This window comes from Haliotis rufescens, unplaced genomic scaffold, assembly GCF_023055435.1.
Source record: "Haliotis rufescens isolate VD_foot unplaced genomic scaffold, xgHalRufe1.0.p SCAF_6, whole genome shotgun sequence".
NCBI classification, from domain to species: domain Eukaryota; kingdom Metazoa; phylum Mollusca; class Gastropoda; order Lepetellida; family Haliotidae; genus Haliotis; species Haliotis rufescens.
Genome location: NW_025964334.1, coordinates 59,290,720 through 59,309,572, shown reverse-complemented (window position 1 = coordinate 59,309,572; position 18,853 = coordinate 59,290,720). Strand labels below are relative to the sequence as shown.

General features: G+C 45.2%; 1 protein-coding gene across 1 annotated transcript; it reads left to right on the top strand.

Annotated features, from left to right (window-relative positions):
- The first annotated feature begins 314 nt into the window (after positions 1–314).
- LOC124143234 lies at positions 315–17,347 on the top strand. Its single transcript, XM_046512114.2, has 10 exons — positions 315–426; positions 2,880–2,982; positions 4,294–4,845; positions 5,648–5,851; positions 6,988–7,323; positions 8,223–8,378; positions 9,766–10,181; positions 12,531–12,684; positions 15,587–15,666; positions 17,102–17,347. The coding sequence occupies exons 2-10, from the start codon at positions 2,907–2,909 to the stop codon at positions 17,165–17,167; spliced, it is 2,040 nt and encodes a 679-aa protein (XP_046368070.2). The 5' UTR covers positions 315–426; positions 2,880–2,906; the 3' UTR covers positions 17,168–17,347.
- Positions 17,348–18,853: the final 1,506 nt, after the last annotated feature.

Genomic DNA, 18,853 nt, shown 5'->3' with positions numbered 1-18,853 from the left:
TGTACAGGGTCCCTAGGTCTCTATAACACCAAGACTTTACTTAACAGTAGTTTATGTTTAAACGTTTTAAATATTCAGCATCCCAGGTCTTTCAATACACTATTTACCAAGGGCCTGCCAATAAAATCGTGGAAATTCAATATTTACCCTTATCTCAATGGCTACTATGTATCTTTTTATAATCAACAGTTAGCCATTCAGGTTATCTCCGACGTCACAACGGTTTTACAAAAGAAGAAAGTAATAATTACTTGAAGAACATTTGAACTGAATAAAACAAACAAAGGACACGCTGTTGGGTAACACTCCCCTGGGTTATTTAACTGCTTGTCTGAAACTGGGAGTCCATTTCGGTGCGATTGGCCTTCCCGACAGAACGTTTTATTTCACAAGGTATCTGGACGAACAGAGACATATACTATTAAGGTGGGTTGGTTCCCTTTAAATATTTATCAAGTTTTGATGTGTTAATTTCCAGAAGGCATACTATGCATGTCACATTTCTGTGAAAATTCTTATTTGAATTAAATATTGTCAAATGACTCTCTAAATATTATAGAGAAACTCATCTCCAAAAGAGATGAGTGTAATATATTAATTTTATCAGACATATCAACGCGGCAGTTTTAAAGAAAAGTCAGTCGCGTATTTATCCTGAGTGTTATGATATTTGTATTAGAAACGTTCCTCGCCACATGTAAAGCTGGGAAGGTTTATACAAGGAATATCCCACTAGCGCGAGTCAACTCAGTGTGTTTTGTATGAGAAGTGTTCGATTCTCTTTACACAACGCGTACATTGAGATAACCTGTGCTCCAACCAGCCCATGAACATTGGGTCAACATGCTACATAATTATTTTGTTGGCTTTACTAACTTGTGAACTAACTAATTTTTTAATGTTTCCATCTTTCAAGGAAACATATTAAAAACGTTGCAAGGCGTATGATACAAGCTGATGTTATAAAATGCCAAAATGAAAAATGTGTTCTGTAGATATGTCCACATTGTAATTTTTAACGAAACTTATGAAATGAAGGGCTGTTGAAGGGCCAGTGAAGGGCTACTAAGGGGCTAGTGAAGGTCTGCTGAAGGGCTACTGGGGACTACTGAAGGGTTACTGAGGGGCTAGTGAAGGGCTACTTAGGTGCTACTAAGGGGCTACTGAAGGGCTACTGGGGACTACTGAAGGGCTACTGAGGTGTACTAATGGGCTACTGAAGGGGTACTGGAGGGGTACTGAAGGGCTACTGAACGACTACTGAAGGGCTACTGAAGGGATACTGATGGGTACTGATGGGTACTGATGGCTAGTGAGGGGCCACTGAAGGGCTAGTGATGGGCTATTGAGGGGCTAGTGAAGGGCTACTGAGAGGCTATTGAGGGGCTAGTGAAGGTCTAGTGAGGGGCTAGTGAAGGTCCAATGAGGGGCTAGTGAAGGGCTATTGAGGGGCTAGTGAAGGGCTATTGAGAGGCTAGTGGAGGGCTAGTGAGGGGCTTGTAAAGGGCTAGTGATGGGCTATTGAGGGGCTAGTGAAGGGCTAGTGAGAGGTTACTGAAGGGCTAGCGAGGGGCTAGTGAAGGGCTAGCGAGGGGCTAGTGAAGGGCTAGTGAGGGGCTACTGAAGGGCTAGTGAGGGGCTACTGAAGGGCTAGTGAGGGGCTACTGAAGGGCTAGCGATATGGGCTAGTGAAGGGCTAGTGAGGGGCTAGTGAAGGTCTAGTGAGGGGCTAGTGAAGATCTAGTGAAGGTCTAGTGAAGGGCTAGTAAAGGTCTAGTGAGGGGCTAGTGAAGGTCTAGTGAAGGGCTAGTGAGGGGCTAGTGAAGGTCTAGTGAGGGGCTAGTGAAGGTCTAGTGAAGGTCTAGTGAAGGGCTAGTGAAGGTCTAGTGAGGGGCTAGTGAAGGTCTAGTGAAGGGCTAGTGAAGGTCTAGTGAAGATCTAGTGAGGGGCTACTGAAGGGCTAGTGAAGGTCTAGTGAAGGGCTAGTGAGAGGTTACTGAAGGGCTAGTGAGGGGCTACTGAAGGGCTAGTGAGGGGCTACTGAAGGGCTAGTGAGGGGCTAGTGAGGGGCTACTGAAGGGCTAGTGAGGGTCTACTGAAGGGCTAGTGAGAGGCTACTGAAGGGCTAGTGAGTGGCTACTGAAGGTCTAGTGAAGGTCTAGTGAAGGGCTAGTGAAGGGCTAGTGAGGGGCTAGTGAAGGGCTAGTGAAGGGCTAGTGAAGGTCTAGTGAAGGTCTAGTGAAGGTCTAGTGAAGGTCTAGTGAGGGGCTAGTGAAGATCTAGTGAAGGTCTAGTGAGGGGCTAGTGAAGGTCTAGTGAGGGGCTAGTGAAGGTCTAGTGAAGGTCTAGTGAGGGGCTAGTGAAGGTCTAGTGAAGGGCTAGTGAAGGGCTAGTGAGGGGCTAGTGAAGGGCTAGTGAAGGGCTAGTGAAGGTCTAGTGAAGGTCTAGTGAAGGTCTAGTGAAGGTCTAGTGAGGGCTAGTGAAGGTCTAGTGAAGGGCTAGTGAGGGGCTAGTGAAGGTCTAGTGAGGGGCTAGTGAAGGTCTAGTGAAGGTCTAGTGAGGGGCTAGTGAAGGTCTAGTGAGGGGCTAGTGAAGGTCTAGTGAAGGGCTAGTGAGGGGCTAGTGAAGGTCTAGTGAAGGGCTAGTGAAGGTCTAGTGAAGGGCTAGTGAAGGTCTAGTGAAGGTCTAGTGAGGGGCTAGTGAAGATCTAGCGAGGGGCTACTGAGGGGCTACGGAAGAGTTACGTAGTGTCTATTGAGGGGCTACTCAGGGGCTACTGGTGTGTCCTGATGGCTACTCAGAGGCTAATGAGACATTGGGCGTTAACCGGTGTTCTCTGGTGTTGCATATGCACTACATTGTTCAATTTAACATTTAAGGTAGAAAAGACGGAAAACACGCCGAAGATGAAGTTCGTGGCCGCCATTGTGCTACTTGCCCTGATGAAGGAGAGCCGCGGGATCACACCAGCCCCATTGTACAGTATGTGTCTGTCTGTCTGTCTGATTGTCTGATTGTCTGTCCGTGTGACTATCTGTCTGTCTGTCTGGCTGGCTGATTGTCTGTCCGTGTGTCTATCTGTCTAACTGTGTGTCTGACCATGTCTGTGTGACTGTCGGTCTGTCTAACTGTCTGTCTGACCATCTGTCTGTGTGACTATCTGTCTGTCTAACTGTCTGTCTGACCATGTCTGTGTGACTAGCTGTCTGTCTGACCATGTCTGTGTGTCTATCTGTCTGTCTGTCTAACTATCTGTCTGTCTCACTATCTGTCTGTGTGACTATCTGTCTGTCTGTTTGACTATTTGTATGTGTGTCTATCTGTCTGTCTAACTATCTGACTGTCTAACATCTGTCTGTGTGACTATCTGTCTGTCTAACTGTCTGTCTGACCATCTGTCTGTGTGACTATCTGTCTGTCTAACTGTCTGTCTGACCATGTCTGTGTGACTAGCTGTCTGTCTAACTGTCTGTCTGACCATGTCTGTGTGACTATCTGTCTGTCTAACTATCTGACTGTCTGACTATCTGTCTGTGTGTCTATCTGTCTGTCTTTCTAACTATCTGTCTGTCTCACTATCTGTCTGTGTGTCTATCTGTCTGTCTGTCTGACTATTTGTATGTGTGTCTATCTGACTGTCTAACATCTGTCTGTGTGACTATCTGTCTGTCTAACTGTCTTTCTGACCATCTGTCTGTGTGACTATCTGTCTGTTTAACTATCTGTCTATGTGACTATCTGTCTCTCTGTCCGTCTGACTATTTGTATGTGTGTCTATCTGTCTGTCTAACTATCTGACTGTCTAACCATCTGTCTGTGTGACTATCTGGCTGTCTAACTGTCTGTCTGACTATCTGTCTGTGTGACTATCTGTCTGTTTAACTGTCTGTCTGACATCTGTCTGTGTGACTATCTGTCTGTCTGTCTGTCTGACTATCTGTCTGTGTGTCTATCTGACTGTCTAACTATCTGTCTGTGTGACTATCTGTCTGCCTAACTGTCTGTACATTTGTGGATCTGTTTGTGTCAGCACCATAGTCGTGCTCGCGGGTACACGTCCAAGATCTGCATCACTTCATGCTCTACTCCCACATTAAGCTGACACGCCGTGATATAACTGGAACACTGTTCAAAGCGGCGTTTAATCCAACTCACTCACTTACTCAGATTTTTGAAAACTTTCTACTTACATCAGCAAACTAAAAGCTAACAAAGGTCAGACATTAATTTGATTCAATACAATAACACGTTGTCCCAGTGAAAGGATGTTGAGTTGTGGTTGTTCCCTTACAGCATGCGCTGACCAGTCGAATGTCGTCCTGGTCGTAGATCGATCCCAAAGCGTTGCTGGCTCATTCAGCGCAATCCAGACTGCCGTCAACAGCTTCATCACTGAAATAATCAGCAACAACCCCAACGTCAACGTCGGCTTGGTGTACTACGACAGTTCGGTCGTGCAGCAGCAGCAGCTGACAAGGGATGCCAACACACTCACGGCCTTCGTCAGCTTCCAGAGCGCGGGCGGCTCTGGAACACGCACTGACCTAGCTATCCAGGAGGCCATCAACATGCTCCAATCCTCGCCCTTACCCGCAACATCGGGCAGCATCGTTGTCGTCACTGATGGCATCTCTCAACTGCCCACACAGACAGCTTCCGTAGCAGCAGCAGCAATGGATGCGTCCTACACCATGTTCGCTGTGGGTATCAGTGCCAATGACCCCAACTTCGCACAAGAACTGTTCGACATCACCCGTGATCCGGCTCAGACCACACAACTCACTGGCATCAATCAGCTGACTACAGCCCTCGTAAACATTGCAACGTCACTCTGCGCCTACACAGGTAAATACTTGATTAATTAAAATTGCACGGGTGAATACGTGATTTTTTAACACTACACAGGCAGAGACACCACTTGATTATTTAACACTACACAGGTAGAGACGCCACTTGATTATTTAACACTACATGGGTAGATAGTTCATTATTTAACACTAAATAGGTAGAGACGCCACTCGATTATTTAACACTACACAGGTAGAGACGCCACTTGATTATTTAACACAACACGGGTAGAGACACCACTTGATTATTTAACACTACACAGGCAGAGACACCACTTGATTATTTAACACTACACAAGTAGAGACGCCACTTGATTATTTAACACAACACGGGTAGAGACACCACTTGATTATTTAACACTACACAGGTAGAGACGCCACTTGATTATTTAACACTACACAGGTAGAGACACCACTTGATTATTTAACACTACACAGGTAGCGACGCCACTTGATTATTTAACACAACACGGGTAGAGACGCCACTTGACTATTTAACACAATACGTTTAGAGACACCACTTGATTATTTAACACAACACAGGTAGAGACGCCACTTGATTATTTAACACAACACAGGTATAGACGCCACTTGATTATTTAACACTACACAGGTAGAGCCACCACTTGATTTTTAACACTACACAGGCAGAGACACCACTTCATCATGGAAATTTATTTGTTTGAGACATACATATTAAGAAATGAATTTTCATTCAAGAGCAGATAATGTTTTTTCGAAAATGTGCCAGGAATACATTGGTGATACCTAACATTGTCATCCTATGCTCGTGTTCCCAGTGTGTAGTGGTTGCGCCGTTGATGGAGGCAGCCGTATAACAGAGCACCCGAGAAGGTGTGACAAGTTCTACCTGTGTGAGAGGCGTCCCAATGAACGAATGATGGCATATGAAAAGGTCTGCCCGATTGGAACCCTCTGGCATCGCAGAGAGCGCACCTGCAAACCCAGCCGATCCATCTTGAGAGACCCGACCAGTGGATGCAGTGAGTAAAATCATCGTAAAATAGCCAATTCATTTACACTGATTAACCCTAAAATATCTAGAAATAGAAGACAGTTTGTTGTGATAACAATATATTAGAAGCTGGATTTCCTCCTAGATACATTGTGTGTGTGAAATCGGAGGAAAGAAGTAGGTATCCCCCATGGGATTCTGATCTGTTTCTTTATGCATTCGAGTCAGAACTTCGGCTCAGACTAGAAAAGGTTTTATTATAGGTATCCAGTAAGCTAATGATGTGATTTCGTTTAATAACCATCAAAGAGCCATCAAATAACAATTCAAATAACCATCAAATAGCCATCAAATAACAATTCAAATAACCATCAAATAATAATTCAAATAGCCATCAAATAACTATCAAATAACCATCATATAACCATCAAATAACCATCCAAATAGCCACCACATAACTATCAAATAACCAATTCCCTTCCAGTGTTTTACCGACCTGATTTGGAAATAAAAGACCAGAGAAACCTACTCACCTGTTTCATCTTTAGATATATGCATGCAAAGTGACAAAACACAAGCCAAAAGACTGTATGTCATGCCAAAAGGGATGACTACAAACTTCCAACAAAGAGCACCGTCCTTCTCTAGCTGAAAACTTGTTTGTTAAGGTTAACCCCATTCCACGCTTCAATAAAGCTTTCAGAAGGATTGCTGGTAGAGATATGGAGGACATTTCCAACTTTGACGCATCAGTGACCAAAATGACATCCGATGCAGGCCCCTAAGTTTGACTTGTTCTCGTGACTGTTTCGGTGAAGACTTGCCTTGCCTTTGCATGTGTTTGTTAGGGGATGGCTTTCACGGGTGGCCCAACCGTCTGAGCCACCGTAATTCATATGTAGAGTTGTATCCCATAGGCTTGCTAGAAACCCATGCCATCACCAAAATGGTAAATACCTAACATCATTTCGAGCTTTACTCGGACATTAAGCTGAAACGCCGTGATATAACTGAAATACTGTTCAAAGCAGCGCAAAACCCAACTCACTCACTCACTTACATACAACAGTCAGAGATGCAATGAACGAAGCAACATACATACAAGCCTTGCCCTGCTCGGTGCTAGATCTCTGACATGATAATGACCACGCTTTTCCCCTGTAGCCAACTGCGCCGGTGCTCAACAGAACTTCCCCGTCGGCGACTACTGTGAGATCTACTACACCTGCGGCGTTGTCGAGGGCGAGGCCATATTGAACGTCAACTGCTGCCCGACAGGGTCACGATATGACAACAACATCGCCACCTGCACGCCTGACAACACCTGCCAACGACGGCGGTACGAGGACAAGGTTTCGTGTCGCAGCTACTACGCATGTGATGGACCCGCCAACTCATGGCTCTCCAGCTGCTGCAACACCGCCTACTACGACCCGCGCACCCAGCAGTGCACCAACGACACCAACTGCAAAGGGACGTGCGAGAACTCCGTTTACCACCGTGAGTCTTTCTGTCTTTCAACACCCTTGGGAGTATATGTATCTACCTTGTACAAGCCGAGTATCCACTAATAGTTGCGGAAACAAATCAACCAAGGTGTTGACCCGTGAAGATCCGGGGTAGAATATGTGTTCAGTAAAAGGAGACTATGCTTGTCGTAGAGGCGACTAACGGGATCGGGTGGTCAGGTTCGCTGACATGGTTGATGCATGCCATCGTATCCCAATTGCGTGGATCGATGCTCATGATGTCAATCACTGGACTGTCTGGTCCAGACCCGATTATTTACAGACCGCCGTCATATAGCTGGAATATTGCTGAGTGCGGCGTTAAACAACAAACAAACCAAGACGTGAGAGTACTCCATCTGTCAACACGCATGTAATGTTTTCTTTTCATCCTCAAATGACACAATACGAACAAACCAAACCGCCAGGAAAAGAAACTATGCACCCATGACAGTGGCTAACAATGAAACAAACATGAAATGGAGATGTATTTGACAGTGGCATCATAGTTGTGTTTTGGACATTAAGTTTGCAGTGTTTTTGGCGATAGATTTCAACCTGGTAACGTCTTGATAATATTTGTAATTTTGGGGTCAGATCCAATTCGTATGCGTTCTTTTGCCCGGCGGTGTACCAGGTTTGTCTGTTGTCTTGCCATGTGGCAAATATTATTGTTAGGGATAGGGAGAATTAGAGTAGGCATTCCGTTGGAGCACTGCTCACACATTCGGGATAGCAGTATGTTATTTTCACTTTCCTATCGGTTTGGAGGCTAACATTACGAATACCTCAGGGCATCCAAATTTCTTTAAGAATCATGATCAACATTGTTGCTGTGAACCCAACGTCAATTTGTCTGGTGGTCAAGCATACATAACTATTTCGTTCCAGACTGCAACTCTCTCCAACCGAATCCTGTTAACAAGTGCAAGTTTCTTGTCGTGGTCGCCAACAGAGCTATCGAGATGGACTGCCCCGGACAAACCGCCTACAGCCAAACGGAATGTCGATGTGTAGAAGATTTGGACTGTGGAGTTGTTAGCACACGTAAGTACCTTCCCTCGTTAGAAACACGTGTCCTTCTATTATTATGTACAGATTAAAATTAAAAAATGCAGCAAAGAGGGTTTGGGTGATCCTGGCACAGTCAGGCTGGTTAGGCTCATCATCATCTCAGGGCCCTTGCCCCCTCTACACGCAGCCCAGACAGCGAATGGGACTTCTCCAAGGAAGCGCTGCCTAGTCAAACCCACCCAGACCTTTTCGGAGAATGTGAAGACTCCCCAACACTGCAGCTTTCTGCATTACACAGATTGTCAGAAGGGCTGTATTCCTGGTAGCAAATACGGGTATTCTCCCAATGTCAGTCAACAGATTGGGAGGTACCAAACCTTAGGCACCGAGAACAATGGGGAGTCGGACAATTTGATACTTGGGATGCAAGCGTGAAAAGCGAGGACTGCATATTTGCCATGTTTTTCCTCAATCTTGTCAATCACATTAATGTCAAATGGGACAGAAAATTAAATGATATAAATGATTTCATTGGATTTATCAAAAAGGACAAGATCAGGTTTGTTTGCCTGGATATGTCTGAGGCTGTATACGCGCCTATTCCAAAGGATTTTGTATTTATCATTTTCCATGACGCCCTCTACATTTTCCGGGTCGTACTATAGATGGACCTGTGTCAAAACCACAAGCATGGCGAAGACGGTAATAATATGATCGAGCCACCCCATCATGTCGCTTTAGATACTGTGTCTGTGCCAAAGCTGGGCATCCACTCACAATGTGTTGGACAGTCTCATTAAATTCATTACATAATCAACATTTCATATTCACATTTTGATGCAAAATCACACATTGACAGTTTTGAGTGGGAAGTGACTGGTCCTGAGCAGCAAACAGGAAGCCTTTTGTTTCACTTTTCAGGCCAGACGACTTCATCCAAGCGAAGGACTCTGCAGGATTGCTGATCCTCTCAACACACTGCACATAAACTCGATGCAGTGGTCTTTCAGAAAGCCTCTCCTTGAAAAACTGAGTCTGGGCCGATTTGATATGGCACTTTGCTTGGTTGACACTCATTTCTGTACCGTCCAGCAGTACAGAACCATCAGCAAAATCAACACCGACATTGAGATTATGTCCCACATCCTTGGCTCGTTTTAGAAAACTGTGGAATGCCTTGTTTTCATCATGAGTGATATGCTTCACAAGAGGATCATCAAGATCAGACAAATAAATGTGTGCACAAGTGCACAAAACAATTGTATCATGAAGAGCCTCCACATTAATCAAACCACGCCTTCTCGTCATAATTGGTAAATATAAGCGATTGAGGGAAGAGCGAGGGTGGTGGGATCTATTGTCGGACATGATTCTTCGTGTTGTTGTTGTTATTATTATTATTATTATTATTATTTTATAGCATGTGGTCCGGATGTGATCATCACTGTGACGCCAGATCAGACAAACCAATGGGGTTTCAGTGAGTCGAGTCGTAAACAAAACTGGATAGACGTAAAGAACGTGGAATACTCAGCTGGAACCATTCGCCTGGCCGGCCAGAACAACTTCTTTACTGTTCCGTTTTACGCCAACAACGATCAGGCATTTTCCAAAAACACGGTCTTCTTCCGGGTCAACGTGCAGGATGACCTCATTGGTCTTTCTGGGAACCCTCAGGAAATGGTCGTCCTCAGCAACGTGCCCTGTGTTGGTGGCAAGAGTGAAGCCGGGATTTTAGCATCAGTGTACATAAAGATGACGCCAGCTACGGGCCAGGTCACGTTCGGAGTTCGAACAGTAGGTGGAGAGGCAACCGTCACAGTCAATTATTCACCGGTGAGTTGCTGTGTTTCGCTTTGCGGTTTAGTTTGAAATCAGTACACAATGACACTACCCGTCAACAATACACAACATGTAACCATTGCACTACCCGTCAACCACACACACCATGAAACCATGACACTACCCATAAACCACACACAATATGTAACCATGACACTACCCATTAACCACACACAACATGTAACCATGACACTACCCATAAACCACACACAACATGTAACCATGACACTACCCATAAACCACACACAACATGTAACCATGACACTACTCATAAACCACACACAACATGTAACCATGACACTACCCATAAACCACACACAACATGTAACCATGACACTACTCATAAACCACACACAACATGTAACCATGACACTACTCATAAACCACACACAACATGTAACCATGACACTACTCATAAACCACACACAACATGTAACCATGACACTACTCATAAACCACACACAACATGTAACCATGACACTACTCATAAACCACACACAATATGTAACCATGACACTACCCATTAACCACACACAACATGTAACCATGACACTACTCATAAACCACACACAACATGTAACCATGACACTACTCATAAACCACACACAACATGTAACCATGACACTACTCATAAACCACGTGCAACATGTAGCCATGACGTCACTTAGAAGCGGCCACCAGACCCGTTTGGTCTGACAACTGTCTGTGTTGCTTTTCTCTTTCCACACTTGACCTTGATATACCGTCACAGAACTGTTGCACTGTGCGAGGTGATCAGTGATAGCCAATCAAAGTACTTCCTCTGCCGGGAGTTGCAGGGTGCTACATTGCTACACTGCTACATTGTTTCAGTGCTACAATGCTACACTGCTACACATCTACAGTGCTACAGTTCTAAAGTGCTACGTTGCTACATTGCTACATTGCTACGTTGCTACATTGCTACGTTGCTACATTGCTGCACTACTACACTGCTACATTGCCTACACTTCTACAATGCTACAGTTCTGAAGGGCTTCGTTGCTACATTGCTACATTTCTACACTGCTACAGTGCTACGGTGCTTCAGTGCTACACCGCTACAGTGATACCGTGCTACACTACTACACTGCTACAGTGATAAATTACTACAGTGCTGCAGTGTTACAGTGATACATTGCTACAGTGCTGCAGTGTTACAGTGACACATTGCTACAGTGCTGCAGTGTTACAGTGATACATTTCTACAGTGCTGCAGTGTTACAGTGATACATTGCTACAGTGCTGCAGTGTTACAGTGATACATTGCTACAGTGCTGCAGTGTTACAGTGCTACACTGCTACGGTGATACATTGCTACAGTGCTGCAGTGTTACAGTGATACATTGCTACAGTGCTGCAGTGTTACAGTGACACATTGCTACAGTGCTGCAGTGTTACAGTGACACATTGCTACAGTGCTGCAGTGTTACAGTGATACATTGCTACAGTGATGCAGTGTTACAGTGATACATTGCTACAGTGCTGCAGTGTTACAGTGCTACACTGCTACGGTGATACATTGCTACAGTGCTGCAGTGTTACAGTGATACATTGCTACAGTGCTGCAGTGTTACAGTGACACATTGCTACAGTGCTGCAGTGTTACAGTGATACATTGCTACAGTGCTGCAGTGTTAAAGTGACACATTGCTACAGTGCTGCAGTGTTACAGTGACACATTGCTACAGTGCTGCAGTGTTACAGTGATACATTGCTACAGTGCTGCAGTGTTACAGTGACACATTGCTACAGTGCTGCAGTGTTACAGTGATACATTGCTACAGTGCTGCAGTGTTACAGTGATACATTGCTACAGTGCTGCAGTGTTACAGTGATACATTGCTACAGTGCTGCAGTGTTACAGTGTTACAGTGCTACACTGCTACGGTGATACATTGCTACAGCGCTACATGTGTCTTCAAGTAACAGGGGTACAAGTACACAATTAGCATTAAGCCACTGCATGTCTCTAGCGTTGATCCACAGTGTATATACATTCGTCGTAGATTGGTCGGAGATAAAGGATGCTACAGGCCTATGCTGTTACAATCAGTGAGTGGCGGGAAAGAGAATGATGCGGTTTTAGCACCATTATAACAATTCACATCTACTTGTTTGAGCCAGCCTCGTCAGCATGACGCACAAGAGCACTGGTTAGCTTATAGGCAACCAAACACTTGACATTAATTGAACACAGTTTTTTTTCTTTCATATACATAACTATTATACTGCGTATCACACAATAAATACGTTTATAAACATGTAGAACGGTATTTACTTGCACGAACTGAGTTAACGTGCACCCTCAATTTGTACCTCCAGACTAACTCCCAGGACTGGAAGGAGATCACATTGCGGTACACACAATCCCCGGGGCTGCTGGAGGGGCGCGTCATCCTCTACACCTACGACGTCAACGGTGTCCGCGTCCAAACGGGAACGGAGTTTACCTCGAGCAGTTCCGCTACATCTGGTCGTAAGTACAGGAACACCATCCACCGCCCTGTACACGAACACCATCCACCGCCCCTGTACAAGGACACCATCCACCGCCCCTGTACATGAACACCATCCCCCACCCCTGTACACAAACACCACCCCCCACCCCTGTACATGAACACCATCCACCACCCCTGTACACGAACACCATCCACCACCCCTGTACACGAACACCATCCACCACCCCTGTACATGAACACCATCCACCTCCCCTGTACATGAACACCATCCACCTCCCCTGTACACGAACACCATCCACCACCCCTGTACATGAACACCATCCATCGCCCCTGTACACGAACACCATGCACCACCCCTGTACACGAACACCATCCACCTCCCCTGTACACGAACACCATCCACCACCCCTGTACATGAACACAATCCCCCGTCCCTGTACATGAACACCATCCACCGCCTCTGTACATGAACACCATCCACCGCCCCTGTACACGAACACCATGCACCACCCCTGTACATGAACACCATCCACCACCCTGTACATGAACACCATCCACCACCCTGTACACGAACACCATCCACCACCCCTGTACATGAACACCATCCACCGCCCCTGTACATGAACACCATCCACCGCCCCTGTACACGAACACCATCCACCGCCTCTGTACATGAACACCATCCACCACCCCTGTACACGAACACCATCCACCCCTGTACACGAACACCATCCACCGCCCCTGTACATGAACACCACCCCCCACCCCTGTACACGAACACCACCCACCGCCCCTGTACATGAACACCATCCACCGCCCCTGTACACGAACACCATCCACCGCCCCTGTACATGAACACCATCCACCACCCCTGTACATGAACACCATCCCCCGCCCCTGTACATGAACACCATCCACCGCCCCTGTACATGAACAACATCCACCGCCTCTGTACATGAACACCATCCACCACCCTGTACATGAACACCATCCACCACCCTGTACATGAACACTATCCACCGCCCCTGTACATGAACAACATCCACCCCCCCTGTACACGAACACCATCCACCGCCCCTGTACATGAACACCATCCACCGCCCCTGTACATGAACACCATCCACCACCCCTGTACATGAACACCATCGACCGACCCTGTTCATGAACACCATCCCCCAACCCTGTACATGAACACCATCCACCACCCCTGTACATGAACACCATCCACCGCCCCTGTACATGAACACCACCCCCCAACCCTGTACATGAACACCATCCACCACCCCTGTACATGAACACCATCCACCACCCCTGTACATGAACACCATCCACCTCCCCCGTACACGGAGACCATCCACCGCCCCTGTACATGAACACCATCCACCGTCCCTGTACATGAACATCATCCACCTCCCCTGTACACGAACACCATCCACCACCCCTGTACATGAACACCATCCCCCACCCCTGTACACGAACACCATCCACCACCCCTGTACATGAACACCATCCACCACCCCTGTACATGAACACCATCCACCACCCCTGTACATGAACACCATCCACCGCCCCTGTACATGAACACCATCCACCGCCCCTGTACATGAACACCATCCACCACCCCTGTACACGAACACCATCGACCGACCCTGTTCATGAACACCATCCCCCAACCCTGTACATGAACACCATCCACCACCCCTGTACATGAACACCATCCACCGCCCCTGTACATGAACACCACCCCCCAACCCTGTACATGAACACCATCCACCACCCCTGTACATGAACACCATCCACCACCCCTGTACATGAACACCATCCACCTCCCCCGTACACGGAGACCATCCACCGCCCCTGTACATGAACACCATCCACCGTCCCTGTACATGAACATCATCCACCGTCCCTGTACATGAACACCATCCACCACCCCTGAACATGAACACCATCCACCGACCCTGTACATGAACACCATCCACCGACCCTGTACAAGGACACCATCCACAGCCTCCATACCTTTATTGGGTGTATCCTTACCTATGTACCTGTCCATACCTATATTGGGTGTACCCTTACCTGTGTACCGGTCCATACCTTTATTGGGTGTATCCTTACCTATGTACCTGTCCATACCTATATTGGGTGTACCCTTACCTGTGTACCGGTCCATACCTATATTGGGTGTATCCTTACCTATGTACCTGTCCATACCTATATTGGGTGTATCCTTACCTATGTACCTGTCCATTACTTTTTTGGGTGTATCCTTACCTATGTACCTGTCCATACCTATATTGGGTGTACCCTTACCTGTGTACCGGTCCATACCTTTATTTGGGTGTATCCTTACCTATGTACCTGTCCATACCTATATTGGGTGTATCCTTACCTGTGTACCTGTCTAAACCTTTATTGGGTGTATCCTTACCTGTGTACCTGTCTAAACCTTTATTGGGTGTATCCTTACAAATGTAACTGTCCATACCTATATTGGGTGTATCCTTACCTGTGTACCTGTCCATACCTATATTGGGTGTATCCTTACCTGTGTACCTGTCTAAACCTATATTGGGTGTATCCTTACCTGTGTATGTACCTGTCCATACCTATATTGGGTGTATCCTTACCCATGTACATGTCCATACCTATATTGGGTGTATCCTTACCTGTGTACCTGTCCATACCTTATTGGGTGTATCCTTACCTATGTACCTGTCTATACCTATATTGGGTGTATCCTCACCTATGTACCTGTCCATACCTTATTGGGTGTATCCTTACCTGTGTACCTGTCTATACCTATATTGGGTGTATCCTCACCTATGTACATGTCCATACCTATATTAGGTGTATCCTTACCCATGTACCTGTCCATACCTATATTGGGTGTACCTTACCTGTATATTTGCCCTGCAGGTATCTTGACAAGCGACTGCGGCGTAAGGCTGGGCAAGGGACTGAACGCTGAAAATTCATTCACCGGACGGATGGACAATGTAAGTTAATTATACCCAATGAAGTATAAAAAATAATGACATATGATGGTGGCACGTGGCTCTGTGCACAGCGCAAAGGTCAGAAATCAGGTGAAGTTCAGCAATGTCAGTCTTGGAGAGGACATTGTAGTTGGGTGTGTCACCGTGTCCGGCAGCTTGACTCCTGAGAGTCTCTGAGGATTCGGTCCTGCCGCACAGTGAGTTAGTGAGTTAAAAGTTAACGTCACATCGGCAGTATTTCAGCCATATCGTGACCTGCCGCACAGTGAAGTACAGATAGATATTCTTTATTTCCTCCAAATGAATGAAGATTACAATATGCAGATATAATTATGTTTCATGTTTAACGTGAATTGGGGGTATATTTACACATGTTCATAAACATACAAGTTTTTTTGCAGACATCGCCATTTCTTATAAAGCGGCTTACATTAATTATTACCTCTGCCCACACATCTCTTTCTAATTCCATAATACATTCTATTGGACATCCACCAAGTAAAAACGCAAGAATAACATCATCATCTTTCTCCCAGGTCTTAACAAAAACATTTACATCCAGGATATCACATATGTTGTCCATAAGTACATTTCGGTCATTGACAAGATATTATATATCGGAGATTTTCTACTCCATACATTGCATGTAAAACTATCCGACACATAAATTGACCCAGGCGAACTAGAAACATTACTTTAAAAACACAGTTATACTTTGCATTACATAGCTTCTCTAAGAAGTAGAGTGCTCTTTTATCTATGTAATACTGTAGTGGCATGATGCCGATAGCATCCAATACAACAATACTGGGAGTGCGCCTGTGTAGTCCCTGAACTGTTTTACAAAATTGACGTTGTACAACTTTAAGCATTTCATACTCTTTAAGAGGAACTTTTCCCCATACGCTACATCCATAGAGGCCACATGAAAAGACTACCCTCTCCCAGATACGTGCTTCAGATATAGGATATAGGTCTAATTAGGCAAGACTTAGTGGCTTTGTTCAATATGTGCCTGTTTACCCAGCAGTGAATGGGTACCCGACAGGATGAGATGGTAATGTCACTATTGACCTTCTTGCGCCAAACAGGCAGCTTGGTTTGTATACTCCCCATGGAGCTGAGAATTACAATCGAGTCCACTGACTCGGGTAAATAATGTAGCGCTTTAAGCACGTTCAGGGCGTGGATAAGAGCATTATATATATATGCACATTATTACTATAAATATACACATTGACATGATATGTAAAGAGTACTGGACTATATTCACGACTTCTGTCATGATATTTTATTGAAACATTGGTAATTTATGAGGGATAGTAATAGTGTACATTTAGTGAGGCTCGACTGAACACCATCAGAAGAATAAATCCTTCCACCCAAAGTACCCCCGACTTTCCCCAAAACCTCACTCGCTCGCCACTTATTGCAGATTGCGTTCTACTCGTCATGTGTCACCGGAGTTCCTGCCGTCAACGCCGTCAACATTCCGGTCTAACGCTGCAACCACAACAGTTGTGGCCTGGGTGAAGACAGTCGAATAATCTCGTTTTCAAGAATTTGTAACTGTGAATAAATGTATCATCTATGTTTGTACATCTTACTTTGTTTGTCTTTTAAGTTTATTTTGTGTGTAATATCACAGTGTGAGGAAATAAAGAAATATGTGTCGTGATCATATCTTTGTATTTGTGTTTTTTAAAGAGATGTTATGACTATATTAGATGTAGATATCGTTGCATCTCACACCGGCTACGGAGTAAGAACGTTGAACAGGTACTTTAGTCGCCTAAGTCGCCGCAATTCGTTGTGCAGAATTGCATCCCTTGGGCGTACCAGAATACAATGACTACAGCTTCGATTTCTTTTTGCGCAGGATGGTTTTTAGTCAGCGCTTCAAGACAAAGACACAATTTGTGTTTTTTAAAGCAAGAAAATCATTTTCATTCAAAACAAACTATTCATCAGAACATTTTAAGGAACAGTTTATAAATAAAACCAATCTCAACAGAGATGGTGAGAGCGTATTCGTAAAGCAAGTTCAATTATATCAAAACAATTTACAACTTTGCAACAATTATCCCAGTTGTCACTAAACATAGTGACCATGGTCTTCAAAGGTTCAGGTAAATTGGCGAAAGCAAATATCATCTGAAGTTTAAGCTATGTGCCCAATAAGGATATTCGATGATCGAGCATTCGTGTAATAGAAGACTTTCTCCATTTTATATTTGTCATGATTGTTGTGATCCATGCCCCATTTACTGGAATAAGTATATATACTCCATTAGTCGATTGTACGCTTCCTACTATATCATAAGTCATGTGTTTACGAATCACTATCAATAAGGGATGACACCAGGTGTTCTTGAAAAGGAGTGCGTATCCTGCTCCACTGGTGGCCCCTGTCACAAACACATGCAAAGGCAGGTCAAATATTTACCTAAACAGACACGTGAACGTATGGTACAAGTCAAATATGGAATTGCCACAAATTCCATATTCGTCACTGATGTCAGGTATTCAAATATCGCCCACAATATCGTGAACAGCCTGCTCTCAACTGGGATCACAATAATCATGGATGCTGCCGAAGCCAATGCCATAAACTGGGCCAGCAGAGTATGTTTGGTGTCTTGCAGAGTGGGCTAGGTCAGTAGGTGATGTTGTCATTGATGGAATGCACAAACCGGAAACAGAGTTTGAATAAACCCATTCTGACCCAGCTGTGCCAATTCCACTTTTGCACTAGATTCCAAAGCTTACTAAAAGTCAGTACAAAGAGAGATATTGCTGGGTCAAGCAAATGTACCATCAACTCCATGTCTCAAGGTCTAGCCATAATCATTAATACATACAGGGATGGACTTTCTTTATATTCGGAGACAGTATTGAAGACAACTGCAGTTAAAACGTATCGCATATGAACCTTTAGTTTGGTTTAGTTTGTGTATGTGTGTGTGTGTGTGTGTGTGTGTGTGTGTGAGAGAGAGAGAGAGAGAGAGAGAGAGAGAGAGAGAGAGAGAGAGAGAGAGAGAGAGAGAGAGAGAGAGAGACGGTTACCACTTTTGTGAACCCCTGGACATGGATGTGCCTGCGTATGTAGTGTCATTGACGTTTACGGTGCACGTGATTTCAGTGTATCGGAGGAACGTTCAGGAAAACAGTTCAGTGACTGTTTGGT